This window comes from Azolla caroliniana, unplaced genomic scaffold (assembly GCF_043228905.1).
Source record: "Azolla caroliniana isolate FFs.n. ecotype wild unplaced genomic scaffold, voAzoCaro1.0.p SCAF_17, whole genome shotgun sequence".
NCBI classification, from domain to species: Eukaryota; Viridiplantae; Streptophyta; class Polypodiopsida; order Salviniales; family Salviniaceae; genus Azolla; species Azolla caroliniana.
In genome coordinates this window covers 16,560,421-16,581,832 of record NW_028230452.1, presented here as the reverse complement: position 1 = coordinate 16,581,832, position 21,412 = coordinate 16,560,421, and the positions used below count along the sequence as shown (strand labels likewise).

The window sequence follows — 21,412 nt, the reverse complement described above, 5'->3', positions numbered from 1 at the left end:
ATCTTTGCTCATGCTATCACTCTCTGCTGCTGTTGAATCTTGATTCTTGATGATGATGATGATGATGGGTTTACCACATACTGCCCTGTATCTGCCTCATCATCATCATCATCATCATCATCATCATCATGGGCATCATGGGCATCATCATCATCATCATCACCATCACCATCAGTATGTGCATCATCACCATCACCATCATGGGTTTCTCTGTTATGGCCCCTCCCCTCATTCCCCTGTTCCCTTCAGAAGACGTGTATCTATTCCTCTTCCTGTTTCCTTCAGAAGAAGAGTATCTAGTTCTCCTCGAGCTTCCTTGGCGATTGTCCCTCCCGACTCCACCCATACTCTCTTCTGCATTCTGGCAGGATCAGCTGCTTTTGGCCAGGTTTTATATGATTTATTACACTTACATTCATTTTTTAATCCAACTTCTTTTTTTCATTTTTTTTACCCAAATGTGCCACAGTAGTTGCATCAAATTTGCTGTTTTCAGGGTTCTAATTATCATCACTTGTGTAGAATTAGTCTATAATTGTTTAGAAAAGAGAAGAATAGTCTTTGCCGTTCTTTATGTCTAAATGTATCTTTAGAAATAAAGAATTGTGAGCATAATCATGTTTATTCTCTCTCTCTCTCTATGTGTGTGTGTGTGTATAATTGTTGAGAGAATGAAATAGAAGGTGAGTGTTTTTGTTAAAATCTTGTATCAAATGTGTGGTCAAAATTATGTTTTGCAGGTTGTCGAAGCTAAAACAAAGTGGGGGAGCAAATTGTCGGCCCCATTGGTGACATTGCTGATTGGAATGTCATTGGCTAGTGGTGGAATTATACCAAGTACATCCCCATCTTATGATTTTGTAAGTCCTAATGTAATATAAAAAGGTCTGGAAGCTTCTAGAGACATCGAAAAAAATCTTATCATCATGATGCCATTGCATACATGAGCATTGGGTCTCGTGTCTAAATCATATCTGGCACTACAATGCAATGATAAATCCCTTCACCTGATATATCTATCTCTAGCTTCAATATGGAATCCTAATTCTTACACACACAGGATTAGCTTACCATGCCACTAATTTTTCAAACAATATGCAATCCATTTGGAGATCAACGACTGACAATGAATTTAATCGCATTTAGTCTATCGTGCCACTAATTATGCAAACAATATGCAAGGGATCAATCACCCAGAATAAACATAATTGCATTTTATGAGTTATGCCACAACTCGAACTGTGTTCGCAGAGGCAAGTTACAGCATGTTATGTCATTCTCTGATTGTTTAATTCGAATGATTAAAAACTGCAGGTTTGCACATCACTAATGCCTATGGCTGTGGCATTGTGTCTTCTGGAGACTGACATTGGAGGCATTTTTGTTGACGCAGGTGAGATATTTAATTGTATTGAAATGAGCATCTTTTAAGATGTAGAAATTTTCTTGGACTCTAAATCAGTGTTTTGGGCGGTAACTGTAAATACAATCATATATGTCAAACACTCATTTCATGTAGAATTTAAACTTAGGATATAGTATTTCTTATGAAACAAACTTGAGTGAAAGAATTTAACATTTGGGAGGGTTATCGATCCTTTTAAGATAAGGTCATTTGAATATGAATTACATTCGCGTGAACATCATGGAGAAATATTTGAAGGAAAGTACCGTTTGTATACGAGAGAATTATCCTATCTCAATCAATTGTGTGTCTTCTAAATTCCAATTGATTGTTTGATTGATAATGCACGCTCTTCAGGTATGTTATACGCATAATAATCCCCAAAACGAAAACCTTGCCAGTGTGAATTAACAGTAGTATATTTTGGTATCAGGTTTAACCTTGAAAGCTTTCTGGTATGGAGCCTTGGGAACAATTATTGGAACTTTAGTTTCCTTCAAGATTGTTGGTCCTGCAATGGGAAAAGATGGCTGGAAGGTAGATCATTTTCTCCTTAAATTACGTTACCTGTTTTTCTTTCTGAATGACAATCATCTATATGCATCTCTTTGACAAATGGATTTTCTTTTATATATGTTTGATCGTTACGAAAGTGTATACATGAAATAGTCTAGGGATTAATTTCCATTCGCCTTCATATTTTGGTTTTCTCAGATTGCTTCATCACTTTGTGCCAGCTATATAGGTGGTACCATCAACTATGCAGCAACATCTCAAGTAAAATGTCAATGCATTCTACGAGTCACTAAAAAACTCTTGGAGTATCAATTCTTGTTGTATATGGATACTGAGGGATGTCTGTCCCTTATTAATAAAACTTGATCTTTATAATTGGATTGTCAAATTGATATTGCATTTTTGTGATGGAATTGTTTCTATGTGTATTTTCAAGTCTGATTTTCCCAAGACGATTTTGGTTTTGGTTTTTAGGCATTGGGATTATCTTCCACAAGTATAGCGGCAGGAATGGCTGCAGATAATCTGGCCATGGCGGCATACTTTGCTGTAATTATGTTTATACCAGACAAGCTAGAAAAGTCTACCTCAGAAACAGATGGTGATTGTCAATTTTCTTGATTTTTCACATAACCAATATATGTATAAACATACATACATAACCAATACATATGTAAATGCATACATCCATCCATCCATGCATGCTATACATGCATTACATCCATATATCCATACATACATCTATCCATCCATCCATCCGGCCATCCATGCATGCATGCAGACATCCATACATGCATACACTATGTTCTATATGTCTGTCTGTCTGTATACATGCATGTATGTCCGCATATATACTTATAAGAGTGTGACATATTTGCAGGAGATGTGTCGTTGAATAGTACGCCACCAACTGTGGAAACAATCTCAACTTCATTGGCAGCTGCAGCTGCTGCTTGCACTATTGGCAATGCAGCCGCAAAATTACTTCCTGCCTCATTCGCAGGTTTACTATGTCCACTAAAAGTTTTTCTCTATTTCTTTTTTATGTTATCATGGTATGCAAACCTCAAAAGGATGTTGCCATGAAGTCCATATGTTTTTGTGCATGCATATATGTGCCTAGACTACATCCAGAATGGCACTTGCAATGTCTGGAAAGGCCCATGATAAAGGATTGCTCTTCTAGTGTGTGAATTCACCCCTTAGTTGGAGGAAGGCTATGGATTCCTCTGGTTAGAACCTTGAGCCTTTCTTTCACATTACACTGGACACTGCAGGCAACCAGACACACACAGCCTCTATATTATCGAAAAAAAAGAAACGTTAAGAGCCATTGTGTTTAGCAAATGGAAAAGTTTCAAACGATTAACAATGCACAATTTATATTTAGGCCTGCAATTCAAAGCATTGCAAACTGACATGTGATAAACACTAATTTTTTTTTGTTATTGATATGTATCAGGGAGTGGTCTAGCCATCAGTGCATTGATTACTTCTTGTTTCTCGGCCATTGCTGCAAGGTTGCATCCTGGAACACAGACGTCGAATGTGAAAATATTTGCCGGGTCCCAAATTATTGGTTCAAGTCTTATGCTTCTCTATTTTTCAGTGGTGAGGAACCCATTTTTTTCGCTGGTTCTATATGAAAAACATTTAATAACATAGTCAAATTAGCTGAGAGATAACTAAATGGAAGAATATTGGGTCTTCTGGATGTAGACCTAGGTTATATCTGTATATATAATACCCATATCGTCTTCTTGGTTTTTCTTTCCATTTGCATCTAGAGCTCCCCCAGTCTCTTTTCTTCTTTCTACGGTTAGTTAATGAGATGCACGGGTGTTCACACGAAGAGTTTTCAGGATTACTTGTATTGGTGATCACATCAACTAATTAGATGCATTGATACTTCCAAAGAGCATTTGGTACACGTAAATGCATGCGTTGCATTGCATAAAGGCTAAGATTTTTAGTTTGAACTACTAGGTGGGTGCATCCGCTGGGTTTAAAGATGCTTTCATCGGAGGTTGGCCACTTCTGGTCTTCATTCTTATACTCATATCTGTAAGTGAAGATCACACAATGGATGAATCTCTACCATTTTTTTTATGTTATGTTCTCTTATTGTTTTTTATGTTTAGGTTCACTTCGGTGTCATTTTATATCTCGGAAGCCGGTTGAAACTCCCAATGCGCATGGTAGTTAATTCATATATCTATGATTTCATTCCATGATCTTTGTGGGTGTTTTTGGACATGTCTATATTTCTCCAAAAAAGAAATAACTATACTATGTTGTAGCTATTTTAGGTGTTAGTAGCATCCAATGCCAACATAGGCGGTCCAGCAACTGCAGCTGCAATGGCGAATTGTCGTGGCTGGCAAGAATTGGTAAGAGTTCAACCCATTTTAAGTAATGCCTATCGAGAAGTCATCAATTAAACAAAACTAGTGGTGGTGGATTTGATCCATTACAGGTCAAGCCAGCAGTTCTGGTTGGCACACTAGGATATGCGATCGGTACAGGGATTGGCTGCCTTCTTGGAGTTCATGCTCTAAGATGGATGCTGTAGAGAATTATTACTCCGACGAAATGGCAAAATCTGTTTTACCCTATTTGTTGTAGACTTTGTGAGATGTATCCTATTGAGGAGTTTACAAATGGCAGCTAAAATTGAAAGCATGTTATATGAGGCATTTGCTATACCTTGAAATCGAAGAAAAACATGCAAGATTAAGGACAGCAGATTGAATCAAAGAGGTTTTGTTCAATAGACTGGAAAATCATTTCATGCATTTGATCTATTGTAGCAGGCTGAAAAAATGCAAAATGTTGCCGTCTACAAAAGAACAATATTTCCCAAATTCAACAATAATTGAATGCCTACAAAGAGCAGATCAAAGATAAGAGTACTACTTGTGTACATAAGTCAAAGTTGTTGTAAATTGTAATGTTCTCAAAAATTTGTGGGAAAATCAATCAAAGTAAAAAAGCCTTTGGGCACCATACATGATCTCATAGAAGTGTGCTATGTATGCTCGATTGTGTGTGGCCACCATAATTATTTTCAAACACACACACATTACAACACTTGTACCTCAATAAGCAAAAAAATTCCAAAAACTCTCATTTGTGATACACTACAATACATTGCATAATGAAACAAAAAAATGCATGAGCTAGGTTATAAAGAGCGGATTAAATGTATTCTGTTACATAAATGTAACGGGGATGACTGAAATTTTCATGATTATTTGCCTCACACATTCTTATAGGAGGTAATTCTCCTTGGATCAACTTGAATGTTTTGGCAACCTTCCCTTAATTTCCACAAAAGCAATACCTCTCTCACTAATATGTTGACCATACAACTTTCTCTCATTCTCTTCAATCTATGTTTCAATAGAGTCCAAGGACTATGCTCTCAAGTCGAATTTAAGCAAAACTTTAGATCCTTGGATGTTGCTTACTTGTAATTTAACCCCTCTCACAAGGGATTCTAGATGTGTAATATGGTTTTCTCTTATAATGTTTTAGAGTTCCTTTCACATTTAATTTTATGGTTACTTTGTTTTTCAATATTGGATGTTTCTTTTTCTTGTAATTTTCCATGTTTGTTGCATTTTAGGGTTTTGTATTTATTAGTGTATATTTTATAGAAACAATATAATGAATGCTTAAGCTCCATTAAGGCTAGAATCAATTTCTTAGTTAGGAGTTGTCAATGAGAGAGGAGTGAGTTCGTTAAGACTAGATATATGAGGTTAATAGCTTGATAGTGTGAATGGAGTTTGCTCGGGGGAACAAACATGAATCATACCTTGGAGTAATTCCAACATGAATCATACCTTGGTGTATGTGTATGTGTACAATGTGGTGGCAACATTTGCCCCAACGCAAGTTTTTTGGGAGCAACTTGACTACTCCTTCACTTTCCTCTAGTTCCATGTTGTGTCAACAATCAACATTAGGGAGCTTGTTTCTCTTTGCCCCTTCGTGGAATTTCATGAAGCCCGGGGATTACTTGAAGGCTTGGGACCTTCAGATAATTAAGTTATTTGAAGGTTTTCCTTTTCTTAAATGTTGGAGGAAATTCCATCGCTTGAAGCTCAAGCATTGGCCAATTAGAAGAGCATCAAATATTTTGGAATCTGGTGTTGTAGGATCAAATCTTGTCATTCGTTAACTTTCTTTTTCTTTGCAATTTCTTCCCTTTGACTTGTATTTTGGATCTAAAAAACATGTCATGTTCCTTGTGGAAACAATTATATGAGAATCTGATCACCTTATTGCATGGATAAAATCCCATCTTCCTTGAAAATAACATAAATTTGTGTGCAAAGTTACACATGTTGGTTGGATTTTCGTCAAAAGTTTTGTGGCAATCTTATTCAATCATGAATTGCAAAAAGCAAAATTACAATTCTTTCTTTGAAGACATAAAGATGGAAATATTTCCGACAGTTTGCAATAATTCTAAAAGGCTTAGACAACAAGATACAATTAAGTCCTTTGCAATGATCAACCCTATCACATGTTTAGGAGAGATCAAGAATAACGAAAGAAAAATATGGAAGAGTATTCTTAGAGTTGGTGTGATTAGTATCTAATTAGAGGCTTTTCGCCTTGGTTATGGTAGTTCTCTCACAAACCTTTGCCGTTCACCAATGAAGCATGAATGCTAAATCAATCAAAAAAATAACTATTGACAATGAGTGTTCTTTCTCCTTTTATAACTTACAAGAGACCTCTTAACAAAATAGGTATTAGGAACTTCCTTTTTGTAGCATTCCATGTCACTCCACCTTGGGAGATATTGGACATTCACAAAATGTGCGTCCCTCTCCTTATGTTTTTATCACATACTTCATCCTTATATATTGTGCAATGTAGACAACATTTCCCCTCTATGTTGCCCTAACGAGATTTGAACCTTTGTCCAATTGTTCAGGGGGATAACTCTTGCAACTTCAATTGTTTGGTTTCTTTTTCATCTCCTTCGACTTACATCTCTAATGAGAACCTTAGCCTATTGTAAACTTGACATTTAGGCACTTTTCTCCCTTCACATACACCTCACCACATCATGACACTACACTACACACGCACAGAAACATCCCACCCATCACACACGCACAAAGATTGTGCACTTTGTCCTGCTCAACTCACAACACTTAAATTCAAGAAACAATGACTAGTAGAAGCTACACTTAGAAAAACCCTCCAATTTAATGACCCACTTGCATACCTTCTATGCATAAAAAATTACCACTATCCGTGGCAATAGAAGATGTTGCAATAGTTAAACAACATAAGAAATTCAACACAACCAACTTTTACAACAAATTCATTGATTGCTTCAATTCTAACAACCACAACTTTGAAGACTTTAATAGGATTAAGAGTGAGTGGCCAGAAAGTCATCCCCACAATTTGGATACACCAAATTTGTGGAAATTTCACTTCCACGACATCCCTCTCTTTCTTACAAGGTTGTTCTGTTTTACCTAGACATTGAATCACAACTTGACATGAATTTATTCCTATACCACAAATCTACAATGATAAGATGAAAGAATGGTTAGATAAATCTCTACAATCTTCGATAGTTTTGTATTAACTTCAAGAACCTTCTACTGCTTTCTATAACTTCACATAATGTTTACATTTTGCAAAATAATGTTGCCACACCATCGTAGGCGTAGAACACAACACCTACTAAGATTGAAACATTTTTAAGTGTGCAAACCATTTTTAAGGCCTTGAGAACTTAGGCATTGGTTTGATCTCTTCTCGAATATTGTTTATTTTGAGTCAACTTTCTTATTCTCACTCAATCATTTGTTGTATTATTTCATCGACCCCTTCTCAAGACTACATGACTTAGTACCCATGTATCACCACCCACGATACACATAAAAATTTACATGAGAGAAAGCAATATTGAACTAACTAGGTCATCTAATAGTTAGTCATTATAACCATCAATTCGATAGTGGCCCTTTGATGAATTAGTGAGTACTTAGTAGATAAACATTTAATGCACAAATTCTGCCAAACAATGTGCGAGCGTAGGTGTTTATTTAACGTTGTATTCCTCTCACTCTCGAGTCTCCACATGTGTTTAATGCTCTATGAGTAATGAAAGAGCATGCTTCAAGAGGCATGTAAAATATTTACAAACCCGATTTTAGTGTTGTTAAATGTTCTCTCTTATTCGTCTCTTTTCTTGCGCAACCTATTGGAAGGGTTGTTAAAGTCCCCAATCGTTCAATCCCTTTAACATTCGAGGGAGAAGAATTAAATGATAAAAGGAATGAAAGAACTTCTCCAACCTAAGGATCCCCCTTATATTGAGTAGGTTTCAAATTAACAACCCTCTCTAAGCACGAGTACTTTATCCAATTGAGGTAGGCCCTTCACTCCCCCTTAAAATCCTCATGGATCGTTTTAAAGCTTTTAGATATTTTTCCCATGCATTTTCATTGAAGGTGAAGTAATAAAAACTATAAAGGAGATATTGCATCCACATCAAGAAGAGATATGATTGTATACGTTAATGAAGTGCTTGTGGATATTTGCAAAAGTGTCTACAATGATAGGGTTGCTTATATTTGAGTCGGCAACCGAAAGAGTTGTCAAATGTCAATGATTTTTTTTATTTCTCAAAAGAAAGAAGACCTCATATCAAAGAATCAACCAATCTTTTATCCAACACGACAACTTCATAAGAAGAGCTTTGGAATACAAAAAGTTTGTTCCTATTCGAGACAAAGTACAAGTTTTTCTGGTCAAGCCAAAACAACAACAAGAGCAACTCATCCAAAATCTCTTGAAGGTCAATCCCCCCAATAGTTTCTATAATTATTGAGGAAGTTAAAAGTTTGTACTTTGAGAATGAGTGCCAAAACATTTTTCTTACAAAGCAATTAAACTAGGTAGGTATAATGAGCAAACGTTTAGAAAGAAAGGGGGGAAGTTCCTCTCTATGATGACTTTTTCCTTTATTTTTCTCTTTCATTGATGTTGGTGGATTCTTGTTATTAAATGCATCTATCATGTGTTTGTCCACACTTAGGTTCATCTTGTGCCCATTAAAAGGACACTTTATACATCTCTAACTTTTTTTGAATCGCCATATAGAAAAGGAAAAAAGAGGAAATATATTTTATCGTCTTAGTTCAATGCTTAACCCATGTGATGCCTTTCCTTTTAAACAAAAACAATAGAAACTTTAAAGATGTAACACCTTGAGTTATGAAATATTGGACAACCTATGTTAAAGAATCCAATTTTTCAATAAAGCCATAACAGGTTTGAGAAAACAAGCACTTGTATCTATTCCCCAATTTAAAGAACGTAGTTGCAACTGCAAGAATTAAGATATTCAAACATGATACTTGCATGTTGTACTTAAAGGCTCAAGGGTCATTGTATGAGTTAAACTTAGACAAGCAACGGGAAGGTAGTTCTTTATATTTTGGATAGAGTCATGATTATGTTGTTTATGTTTTGTTTTTATCAATGTCGAAAAGATTACATTGTCAAACAAAGATGAGGCGTGAGAATTGGAATCACCAAAGTAGGATAGAGTTAATTGGCAACGCGTTGAGAAATACCACAATTACATAAGCAATGCACATTAGTTAGATGTTGCTTGGTAAGTAGTTGCATGTTGAGGCACACACAATACATAATGTAGCAAGGTGTGAGACTTTATTTGCCCAAATTGAGATGAATGTATATGATGAAATTGAGGACGTTGAGAAATACCACAATTACATAAGCAATGCACATTAGTTAGATGTTGCTTGGTAAGTAGTTGCATGTTGAGGCACACACAATACATAATGTAGCAAGGTGTGAGACTTTATTTGCCCAAATTGAGATGAATGTATATGATGAAATTGAGGACGTTGAGAAATACCACAATTACATAAGCAATGCACATTAGTTAGATGTTGCTTGGTAAGTAGTTGCATGTTGAGGCACACACAATACATAATGTAGCAAGGTGTGAGACTTTATTTGCCCAAATTGAAATGAATGTATATGATGAAATTGAGGAGTTTGTTTAGAGACATTGAGATGAATGTATATGCCAAAATGATGACAATATTAGTCTTCATTTACTTGATGAATTATGGTGCAAGAAATGTATCTATCTAAAACTAGCAATTTGATTATTCAATGTTCCATTGGGTATGAAACTTGATGTGCATATCAAGATTGGAAACTTTGGCCCTAGAAATAATCTTGAAGGATAGCTATATACATAAAACCATATGTCCCTCACTTCAAAAGGATCGGGTTAGTGACACTAAACCCGCCATCGATGACAAGGTTCAAGCCACTCACGAACCGAGACTCGTCCGAAGCCAAATAGAGTGCCGACATTGCAATGTCGAGCGTGGACAAAGAATGGCCGGTGAGGTTAGAATGGGAATCACGAGAAGCCCGAGCGTCTTCGGGTGTGAACGAGGGTTCATTGAACGCATCCCGCATATAGTTGACTAGGAGGGGTGTGACAACACCCCAAGGGGAGAGGCAATTCACGCGGATCCCAAACTTACCGAGATCACTCGAGGCTGCCCGGACAAGGCCAAGGACGGCGTGCTTCGAGATCGTATAGGCCACGGGAGCCATGCCAGCCGTGGTGCTAGACACGCTCCCGGTGCATATGATGGATCCTTTGGTCCCGGACCTCACCATAGCTTGGCTCGCATGCTTCACGCCATGTGCCATACCACGCACATTCACACCCACTACATGGTCGAAGTCTTCCATGTCAAGGCCCCCAACATCTTCCGAGGTCATGCGCCCTATGATGCCGGCATTGTTGTACATTATGTCCAGCTTGCCCCACTTGTCGAGTGTGAACGCGACTAGGTCCTTGACTTCATGCTCCATGGTCACATCGCAATGCCGGTAGACGCATGAGTCGGGTCCGAGGCTCTCGGCCAACCGCCCGCCTTCCTTGTCTTGGATGTCTGCAATCACTACTTTGGCCCCATTCTCGACAAATAAGCACACGGCCGCCTCCCCGATGCCACTAGCCCCACCTGTGATGATGGCCACCTTGCCCTCCAATCTACTACTACATTCACAATTTACAACAAAAATGAGGGAATTCCCAACACTTAATGATGATCATTTTGGTAAATATACATACATAATTCCATCACTTTTAATGGCATATACCTACATAATTCCTCATCCTTATATATTGTGCAATGGTATTGTCACAAAAGAAGTTAAACATGTTTTACTTCAAACCATCATTCATAATTACAATCAATCCCTCAAATGATGGTTTTAGTACTTCGGTCGTGGGTTCGAACCTAGCTGGATGCATCATGGGTATATGTGGTATGGGTGATGCATATTTGTGTTCACAACAAGGATTTCTCCAGTATGTTATTCGAGTGGTCGAGGAGAAGTTTCTTCGATAGGGCGCCACAACATTGGAGTATTTACGGAGTAGTCCAAGGAGGTTGATCCATGAAGATTTATATAATAAGAGGTTTGGTGATTACATCGAAAACCGAATCTCGAGCATAGATAAGTTAATGACTCAACATAGTTGAAGTATGGGTTTACTAGAGAGAAGGCATAGCAAATGTAATCAAGTAAAGCCTAATATTAGAAGAAAGCTATTAAACCATAGTTAGAGAGAGAGGTCCATTAAACATAAACATAAACATAAACATATGCTTGACATAATAAGACTACAAATTGTGAAGGATGTGTATGTGTGTGGGATACAAGTTTATGAGAATTGAGAGGAGAAACTTTGATACCTTTTGGTATACGATGATGGAGAGATGTAAGTGTTGGTAGTCATCCTTCCTTTCTTGGAGAAAGAAAGAGAGTTAAAAAAAGGGTTGAAAGAGAGAGTGATAATAGCCCTTCTACTACTCCTATTAGTAATACACACACATTATATACATATCTATAGATCTATCTCTATCTATCTCTATCTATATATATACATATACATTATGCATGTATGTACCTATATATATATATATATATATCAATTATGTATACACTTCCTTGTGGACTAGGGTGTATACACATGTAAATAGAGTATAGTACATACACGTATTGTACATACACGTATAGTACATACACGTATTGCGTCAACTGATGCTCGTTTTTGTACGAGCATCGATTATCTTTGTTTTCTTAGCAAGAAGCGTTCTTGTTTTGCACACGTGTGCACTAATCTTTTGCTTTCTTCTCGACATAATTCCAACAACCAACATATATTCGCGAATCGCACTACGTGTTAAGAATCAGCGACGGTTTGGTTCGGTTGGGTTTGAGAGTGTCAAAATCGAACCGGTTTGAAACCGAACCATTTAAAAATTTTGAAACTTGAACCAAACCATAAAACCATTTAAACCAAACCGTTACAAAAAATTCAAACTTTTAAACGATTAAACCGTGGTTTTGTGGTTCCATTTCGATTTTCAAGTTAGGTCAAAATTCAAATTTTAAATTTTAAATTTCTCATTATTTTAATTTTAAATTTTTCAAAATTTAAAGATTTTTCCTAAAATGTGAGAATTAGGCTTGAAAATGAAAAGGTTGTTTAAAAACATAATCAACTGGCAACTCTAAACCATCAAACTGTTTAAACCATTATGCCATAGTTTCGTGGTTTAGTTTGGTTCAAACTGAACTGTTGTCGATTGTTACTACGTGGATCCATGTTCTCCGCATGCGAACAATTTCTAGGAGATACGAAGGATACTCCATAGAAAGGCACCCTATGATATTGTCAGTATAATAAGAGTGGAGTAGATTATTGGAACAATGAGTTGGAGAGCATAATAAGCATTAAACAACCTAAGCGTCGACTCAACAATAGTGGTATTGCTTTCCAAAGTTCCTACAACAAAAATCTCTTCTTTTTTGTTCCAAGGTTGTAGATCTACTTTATGCATAATCTAAATTGATTGTCATGAAGGTTCAAGTTATGATCAACCCATATCCGATACTTGTGGTATGAGAATATATCCATATGAATAAGAGATGAGGACACAAGCAAAAGTCGGGAAAATTTGGACAATATATCACATGGGAGCATGATTGAACCTATAATTGAGAGCAATAATGTCATATAATAATGTTCCTTCAAACTTTTTGCTTCATATTGATCTATCTCTTTCTCTCCGGGATACATTTTGATCCAGTGATAGGAAAACTTATAAGACAAAGACCTATCTTAAATTTAGTAATTTCTTCCATTTTTTAGATTTGACGTCCCCACAAACTCAATGCGGAAGTGGGGTATGTTGAGTGGGCATTTGAATTTGCTATTAGAACAAGAAAGAATATTGCTTAGTTCCACTAAGTGCACATTGTTAACATTTCCATAAGCGTGCATTGCATTTGTAGCAAACATAAAAAATAAGAACAAATGGATTTTCATAAGTGTTAACCTCTTCGTTGAATGCTATTAGACCGGAACAAGAAAGAATAGTGCTTATTTCCAATTGGTTTCAAAGTTGTCACACAATTAGGAGATCTACAAAATAACCTTCCTACATTTGAATAGCTGAAATTAGGGAATCTTCAATTGAAATATAAAATGTTTGTGTTGTTATGGGTCCATATATGCTTTAATCTCATTACCTCAAATAGAAGAATATTCATGCAGCACGCCCTCTAAAAGGGTTGAGTTTCTACATGATACCTAAGAAGTATTCATGGTATGACACAAAGTAATGTAGGCTTTAATGTGCACACCTAAATGTTGGGGTGCATTACTTATTGCATTGATACATGACAAAAAGATAAATATATCCAACTCTAAAAGCAATAGTATGAAGACCTTTTGCACGTGTATGTATTCGTCATCTTATATATGATTTTCAGAATCCAAGCGTATAGAATCCACTTGCAAACATGTATGCATAATGTATTTTCTACATGTGCCATGTGCAAATAATTTTATGATACCAATATGAAATTACTTTTAGTAAAGCCATTATTGTTAGAAGTTAGAACACATTGTAGATGGCATGCAAGGGAATTAAGTGATATTTGGGATCCACTTTAGAAAAAAGAAGGCCATAATTTGAAACCGTGGTCCGTAGCTCATGAAAGTATGGAATTGAAGACCTCACTTTTGGGGCTTCTTTTTTGTAGAATAAACTTTGATGCATTCCTCTTATGGTGGTTAGAAAAAGGGCGTATATGTGATTTTGACATATAAACGTACTCTAGGATGACTGCATTGAAGGATGAGTGACAATTTCTTACTCCATGATTAGTAATAGTTCAAGTTGACGGCTCACCTAGGAGCATGTATATTCTCATCATAGAGTCAATGCAGAACATCTATCACTCCACAGATAACTTGTGGGTGTGAATTGCTTCAAGATTATCGTGTCCTAACATGTGAGTACCATGTAAGTCTCCTTGTTTCCCTTTGCAAATACAATCCACATATCCTTTATTTTATGTGTTGCATAATATTGTGGGAGAATAGTGTATCATACCTTAATATGCTAGCTTTCTTTTATAAAGCAGAGACCACAATTAATGTGTCCTAGATAAGTTATGATTATTGATGGTTTAGTCTTATCATGTCTCCTATTGTAATTCTATTGTAGAAAGAATCAGTCTTTTGACAATTCATGTTATTTATTCATTGCGTTGAATCCCTATATAATTGCTAGACAATATGATTATTCATGTGTAAACATCAATGCATCTCTAGGAACCAAGGAGAAACTCCATTTTTCCTTGTAAATAAGAGAGGTTTTAGTTTATAGTTAATCGTGTGGCATAATGTTAGATGTTGATGTTGTACATTATAGAGTTTTCTCTTTCAATAATTAATGGTGTGGCTTGAGGTTAGGCTATACATAGACCCTTGTACTAACATGCCTCTTTCTTGTTCTTAATCTTTTCTTCGTGACGTCAATTGTGTGATATGTTTAGTAGTGTAGAATAGCATTTTGATAGTTATCAATGAGATATTAGTATCCTTAATTTTGATAAGGCTACAAGTTTGATCACTACCCATGGATTCTCTACAAATGAAAATCTATTGCCATTTACTAGCTACATTGAACATTTATAAGAAGTTGCCAATGTAGACGATGTCGAATGCATTCAATAAAGTTGAGATGGCTATTACTATTGTAACAAATTGCAAGGGGGGCCTATGAGCAATTGCAACAAAAATATGATTCGAATGGTTTGTGGTAAACTTATAGAAAGTGATATCTAAGAGACGTGGTTGTCCTTTCACAATAAATGAGTAAAATTAGTAATTCCCTTTTGTAATCAAAGAATGGGCATATACAAATGTCGTTTACTTGCATTAACATTGTGGGTTGTGATTATTGATGACTATGTTGTAGAAAGATTTTACATGAAAAATTCCAATACACTTCTCTAGTGCAAATAATACTTGAAATGTCCCCTTCGAGCTTTAGGAATATCACCACATAACTAGGTAAAAAAAACTATCAAGCATTTACTAACTTCATATCCTGAGAACTTTTCATTAGCAATTAACTCGTTTCGATGTTTATTATGAATGCATACTCAACAAATTTCAATCGGCGCCCTTTGCTTTGATTGCTTTATTGGTTAGATTCAAAAGATAAAATATCTTTCCTTTGATATTTTTAATAAAGGTGTGCCGAGATCCTTTCAAATTTGATACTTTACCAAATTTGAATGCATGTTCTTATAGAAGGGATTTTGTTTTGACATTCCGTACATGAGTGAACTAAGAAGATTGGGTCCTTCTTTTCATATTGTGACGCTCTAACATGCATCATACATTACATGAGGTAAAGAACTCTAGTCCTAAAGCATAATTATTTACGACTTAAACATACTTCTATGGACCAAATAGGATTTGTCCATAACCAACTTGATTTGTAAGTGCTGGTCATTGCTACATACATATTTCGAGATGTACACAAGCATATGCAAAGACACAATGTGTTTTCCTACACAATCGAATCAAATACATGTATACAAGAGGATTCATAGAGAAAGCATGCTTCAAATGCTCTTGTACAAAAATTCTGAAATTTGAAAGATCTATATATGATTTTCCAACACTGAAATAAACGAGGAGAATGAGTGGAACACATGTACAACCAACTTGGAAAAATGCAATAATAGAAGGCAAATTGTAAAGCAAAAACAAGAAATACATGAATAGCCATGTGTAATCTTCATCAACAAACAAGAAAATGTTTGTGTTTGTTGCTTTCTTTACAAAACAAATCCTAGAAGAGGCCGATATATCAAGTATGTTCTCTTTCATACAAAGGGAGCATTGGGCTTTTTATCATCATAATAAAATACGACATATAGAAACAAATGAAGTGTAATGTATGTTCTTTTCTGTGTAGAAATAAATAAAAGATCAAAGGTCATCATATCATGTATGTCGCTTAAATTCTACATTTTTTTGTTGATATTTGATTTATTCTGTAGTAGATATTAAATGATATAAACAAGCTCAATAGGATATAATTGAACATCAAGAAAACCAACGTGCAAATAGTGGCCACTACATAGAGAAAAGAATGTAGTCTTTGACAAGAAACATGAATTTCCGACTCGACAAGTCGTGGCACAAATTGGTTCATACTAAAGATCATTCCAAGCTCTTCCCACTATGTACTACGTGGTGGAATCAAATTCTCTACATCTAGAAGGCAACAACTTGCACTAACACAATTGCATGACCCCAAACATGAAAATCGTGCGTTTCTCTGACTTCAAGTTGGTTATATATTAAGGAAGTTGGTCCATGCCACACATCACATTTTAACCGCTATTATCTTGTCCTACCATCTTTCATTTTCTTTTTGTTCAAGGTACCTACCACAAAAGAAATGCAGTCTCTCATATATGTCTTGTTCGACACGCTGGTTCGGAATGTGCGTGATTCATTAGAAACATGTTTTTTAACACGTTCGTTCTTCCATATAGCAAAGAATCAAACGGATTTAAATCGCTTTCACAATCACTTTCAAACATTTCTTTCCTTTCTTTTTACAAGTGCATAACAAACTATCTTTACAAAAAAGAAGAAGCCATAGGAAGGGTTTAGGGTTTAGGGTTTAGGGCTTAGGGCTTAGGGCTTAGGGCTTAGGGCTTAGGGCTTAGGGCTTAGGGATTAGGTAGGGTTTAGAGTTTAGGGTTTAAGGTTTAGGGTTTAGGCTCTTCATTTTATGGGACAAATTTCAAGAGAAGAGAGTCGCGTGCACTCATGGCCTTGATAATTGTCTGGATATCGACCTCATTTTTCGCATGCCATGGATAAAAAGCATGTGGTCGAGTGGAGTAAATCCCGGACCCTGACAAACCGTCTCGATCACTGGGTTTGTATATAACATCACTAAAGGCTACCCCATCGAACTGTTGTTTCAAGTCCATCGAGAGGAGAAATAAGGGGATGGCTACTTCATGGCGAAGGTCGGCATCAATACCCAGTGAGGTTAGAATCGTGAAATCCGATACATACCTATGAGGGATGTAGAAAACATTCGATCTGCATACTGCATAGTGACCATTGTCTATGTTTGCTTGATAGGTCGATTTGTAAGGTTGTGGTAACTTTTTCACTACTGATTGCACAGTTCTCCTTATGTTGCTCTTCTGATACCACGCAGGACCCTCTCTATAGAGGTTCGGTTGTATCCATGAGTTGGTGATCTGAAAAAAAAACACATATTTCAATCCATCTATATGTAAATAAATAAAATCAGTTTTTACAAAAAGAAATTGTTTTGTGATTTTGAGTAGCAACAACATAACATTGTAATTTTTGTGCTGTTATGGAGTAACAAGATTTCGATGACGGGTTAGGATGAGATTAAATAATAACAAACATAAAACATGGTGATAATTAATCCAAGGAGCAGATATAGACTCTAGATATATTGTAAGAGTCGCGTTGTTATGGAGTGTAACAAGATTTTGATGAAGGGTTAGGATGAGATTAAAGAGTAACAAACAAATAACATGGTGATAATTAATCCAAGGAGCAGATATAGACTCTAGATATATTGTAATTTTTGCGTTGTTATGGAGTGTAACATGATTTTGATGAAGGGTTAGGATGAGATTAAAGAGTAACAAACAAATAACATGGTGATAATTAGTCCAAGGAGCAGATATAGACTCTAGATATATTGTAATTTTTGCGTTGTTATGGAGTGTAACAAGATTTTGATGAAGGGTTAGGATGAGATTAAAGAGTAACAAACAAATAACATGGTGATAATTAGTCCACGGAGCAGATATAGACTCTAGATATATTGTAATTTTTGCTTTGTTATGGAGTGTAACAAGATTTTGATGAAGGGTTAGGATGAGATTAAAGAGTAACAAACATAAAACATGGTTATAATTAATCCACGGAGCAGATATAGACTCTAGCTATATGTGACAATCATCATCATCTCAACTATCTGTTATGAATCATGTCCGCTTTCCTATGTTTTTGGTGATGCCATTTAGGTAAATAAGTAAGGCTATTGTTCTTGTTCATGTCCATACCTATTTTCATGGTTTTTGATGAGAATAAGAGCAGAACATGGTATAAATTTTATATATAGACCATTGATGTTAAAAAACGCGAATTCTACGTTTAGAATACATTTTAGAATACTCTGAAGTATTCTACGTTTTAGAACTGCCATTTTTCAAAATTTCACGTATTCTACGCATTTGACAAGTATTTATCATTTCAAAAAAGTTTTAAATTTATTTTCTTTGGAAAACAAAACTTTAAAATTTAAGAAGTATTTAATGTATTTTACAAGTATTCTACTACACATATTCTAAGTATTTAACGTATTTTATGTATTTTATCTATAAAATAGGTATTCCAAGTATTTTTAAAAAAAAGTTAGAATACTTAGCATACGTATTCTACACGTATTGTATGCTACGTATTCTACAAAAATGATATAGACCAAAAAAGTTAGAGAATGTAACCTTGTGGAGGCTCCAAAGCTTGTTCTTATCCGCTGCAAGCAATGCCCAGTAATTGAGTATGACATCATCTTTCAAGAACAAGAACCCTTCCGCATTCGGAAACTTCTCAAAAATGGGCGGCAACACTCTGTAGAGTAGAGTGACAAAACGATATATGGTCGGAGATTTCCGTTAAAGAATATCGAATTTCAGATGAAATTTTTATTTGAACAATGGCACTTATTTTACAGAAAAAAAAAACACAAAAATCCACTATTATCACTAAATCCTTACTTGTAACTCTGTGTCGCATCAACCATTTCCACTCCAAAGTCACTGTCACTGTATGCAGATAGCATAACCACACTTTTGAACATCCTACCATATAGCATTTTCCAAGCGAGAGCTGAATGATTGAGGGGCCATGAACACTCCAATATAAGTACTATACTTCCATAGAATTTTCTCCATTTGATCAAATTTTCCATTTCTGAGCCCATTGCACTTGTTTCTTCGACACCCAAGTGAACTGAAGGGAGCTTTATTGGTGTAAATTCTCTATGCTCTTCCGTATGTGTCAATGTGACTCCACTTTCAATTTCTAGTGCAACTACACGTGGTTGTGTGTAGCCCATAGAGAAGAGATCTTGAAGCCATGCAGCTGTATAGATAACATCTTGTACTGACCAAAACCCTGCTTCAGCCATTGAATGACTCAAATGCAATGCCTTTTGGAATATACCGGATTTCTTAGATCGCCACGAAACTAGAAATTCCATCAACCTATCCAAATTTTTATGCATATCTTTTTCATCCTCGTAAGAAGGGGGAGACATTGTATCTAGTCTGTATACAGATGGCGGATGAATGGTTAGTTGTCCACCGATCTCCCAAAGAAGCCGTTGTGCCCAATAACCTCGAAGAATGTCCGAAGCTTTCACACTTACCGAGACCGGAAGCATAAGACCCCAAAATGCCGCAGAGTGAAAAAGTGTGTTTAAGCTGTTCAAAGGTGCCAATGATCCTTGAGGAAGTGCGACTGGGGGAGCATGGCGATCAAAGCTTATAACAAAGGGTTTAATCCCAGATTTCCTCGTGTGATAAAATATAGAGTCTACATCAGGTAGACCCAATGAAAGCCCTTGTTGAATGAATTGTTTTCCACTAAAAACTTGCCCATACGCAACCTCAGGGTTGATATCACCCACAAGAGACAAAGGCAAACCTCGTGGCCACACCGATCTCTGCCCGAAATGTATGTATGGATTTATACATGTTCGATTCATCAATGATAAGTATTGTAAGAGAGGCTCTCGCCGGCTATTCGCACCACTAAGCTCGAGATCAAAGGTCCCACTAAAGTCATCTTCGAGCATCGATGCATTCTCATCCGCATCATAGATCCTCTTCGCACCATGATGGATAGCGAAGAGATAACCCACACTCTTCCTAACAAGAGCATTGCTCGGAAGATGAGGAATGATTCTATACGGCAAAGTGGCTTGAATCTGAGGGGAAAGGTATATAATGCCGCTCACATTCCAATCAATTGGGGTCTCTAACCCACCCACTGCTACTGTTCTCCATCCTTTTAGCTTAGAGAAGGAGTAAATCCCTTCTCTTGGAGGGCCAGAGACTGCTATAACAACCCAATTCTCTGAGTGAATATTAGAAAATACACTGGTATCTACCATCCTTTGAATGTTTCTAAAGTTTACAGATGGATAAGGTATGTTGCCATAGCCTTCCTCTGTTTCTTTGGAGATCTGAGACTCGATACAGAGAACAGCCCCTGTTTCACTGTGCTTTCTCACAAGAATCAAAATGAAAACACTTAAGAAAATCAGAGAGATCACAACTACCTTTGAGACATGGTTGGCTAGCTTATCCAAGACACCCACAGATGGGGTCGGTTTAGATGTTGAGAGCAACAGAGCATCTGAATCTTTCATTTCTTCTTCTTCTTCTTCCTCGTCTTTGTATGCATCTGTTCCTTCATGTTTAAGGATCTTTGGGCGATCCTGAACCATCATTGTGAGAACAGGGAGGGAGAGGTTGAGAAAAATCAAGCTTCTTCTTTCTTATTTTCTTCAGATCAGACAGAGACCGATCCAAAACAGCAGCATTTGGAGGGAATGGAGGTCAGTAGGGTAAATGGGCGATTCTGAATCGATGGAAGCAGGCCATGGATGGATCCATCATGAACAAATGGGGAGGGAAAAAGCAGCTCTGATGTAAGAAGAGAAGGAGAAAGAAGAGAGAGAGAGAGAGAGAGAGAGAGAGAGAGAGAGAGAGAGAGAGAGAGCTTTGCCACAACAGAACAGAAAGCTCTTTCAATTACATTTAATTCTTCAAAGTTCAGACAATTTTCTAGTAGCCTTTCTTCCTTACATTCATTCTTCACTCACAGAATACATTTCACAGAATGGTAGTTGTGATGTCCCCATTCACACTCAAAAAGAAGAAGAGATGGGGGTCTCTCTCTCTCTCTCTCTCTCTCTCTCTCTCTCTCTCTCTCTC

The 21,412-nt window shown here is 36.4% G+C and overlaps 3 protein-coding genes across 6 annotated transcripts; 1 reads left to right on the top strand and 2 right to left on the bottom strand.

Moving 5' to 3' along the window:
• Positions 1–4,805, top strand: LOC147853311 (uncharacterized). Of its 2 annotated transcripts, XM_087333531.1 has the most exons (12): positions 1–388; positions 741–860; positions 1,315–1,393; positions 1,839–1,942; positions 2,120–2,182; positions 2,396–2,522; positions 2,802–2,924; positions 3,384–3,532; positions 3,908–3,985; positions 4,063–4,119; positions 4,231–4,311; positions 4,398–4,805. In XM_087333531.1, the coding sequence occupies exons 1-12, from the start codon at positions 50–52 to the stop codon at positions 4,491–4,493; spliced, it is 1,416 nt and encodes a 471-aa protein (XP_087189657.1). In that variant the 5' UTR covers positions 1–49; the 3' UTR covers positions 4,494–4,805. The 2 variants fall into 2 exon arrangements, with proteins under 2 accessions (XP_087189657.1, XP_087189658.1); XM_087333532.1 differs by lacking the exon at positions 4,398–4,805 and having other exon boundaries at positions 4,222–4,311.
• Positions 4,806–10,081: 5,276 nt separating this feature from the next.
• On the bottom strand, positions 10,082–11,865 carry LOC147853310 (short-chain dehydrogenase reductase 3b-like). 3 transcript variants are annotated; one of them, XM_087333535.1, is made up of 2 exons: positions 11,722–11,865; positions 10,082–11,012 (listed from the first exon to the last, which is right to left on the bottom strand). In XM_087333535.1, the coding sequence occupies exons 1-2, from the start codon at positions 11,763–11,765 to the stop codon at positions 10,214–10,216; spliced, it is 843 nt and encodes a 280-aa protein (XP_087189661.1). In that variant the 5' UTR covers positions 11,766–11,865; the 3' UTR covers positions 10,082–10,213. The 3 variants fall into 3 exon arrangements, with proteins under 3 accessions (XP_087189661.1, XP_087189659.1, XP_087189662.1); XM_087333533.1 differs by having other exon boundaries at positions 10,082–11,015; positions 11,722–11,864; XM_087333536.1 differs by lacking the exon at positions 11,722–11,865 and adding an exon at positions 11,263–11,618.
• Positions 11,866–16,926: 5,061 nt separating this feature from the next.
• On the bottom strand, positions 16,927–21,129 carry LOC147853309 (putative glycosyltransferase STELLO2). The gene is made up of 3 exons (XM_087333530.1): positions 19,187–21,129; positions 18,914–19,040; positions 16,927–17,626 (listed from the first exon to the last, which is right to left on the bottom strand). The coding sequence occupies exons 1-3, from the start codon at positions 20,923–20,925 to the stop codon at positions 17,141–17,143; spliced, it is 2,352 nt and encodes a 783-aa protein (XP_087189656.1). The 5' UTR covers positions 20,926–21,129; the 3' UTR covers positions 16,927–17,140.
• Between the last annotated feature and the right edge of the window lie 283 nt (positions 21,130–21,412).

Excerpts from the sequence above, each read along its gene's own strand:
- LOC147853311 (XM_087333531.1), top strand. The coding sequence starts at position 50 with ATGATGATGATGATGATGGGTTTACCACATACTGCCCTGTATCTGCCT. Across the intron at positions 1,943-2,119 it reads TGGGAAAAGATGGCTGGAAG|ATTGCTTCATCACTTTGTGC; the intron begins GTAGATCATTTT and ends TGGTTTTCTCAG. Across the intron at positions 4,120-4,230 it reads TGAAACTCCCAATGCGCATG|GTGTTAGTAGCATCCAATGC; the intron begins GTAGTTAATTCA and ends TAGCTATTTTAG.
- LOC147853310 (XM_087333533.1), bottom strand. The coding sequence starts at position 11,765 with ATGACTACCAACACTTACATCTCTCCATCATCGTATACCAAAAG. Across the intron at positions 11,016-11,721 it reads CCATCATCGTATACCAAAAG|TAGATTGGAGGGCAAGGTGG; the intron begins GTATCAAAGTTT and ends TGAATGTAGTAG.
- LOC147853309 (XM_087333530.1), bottom strand. The coding sequence starts at position 20,925 with ATGATGGTTCAGGATCGCCCAAAGATCCTTAAACATGAAGGAACAGAT. Across the intron at positions 19,041-19,186 it reads GATGCGACACAGAGTTACAA|AGTGTTGCCGCCCATTTTTG; the intron begins GTAAGGATTTAG and ends TCTACTCTACAG. Across the intron at positions 17,627-18,913 it reads AGCTTTGGAGCCTCCACAAG|ATCACCAACTCATGGATACA; the intron begins GTTACATTCTCT and ends TTTTTTTTTCAG.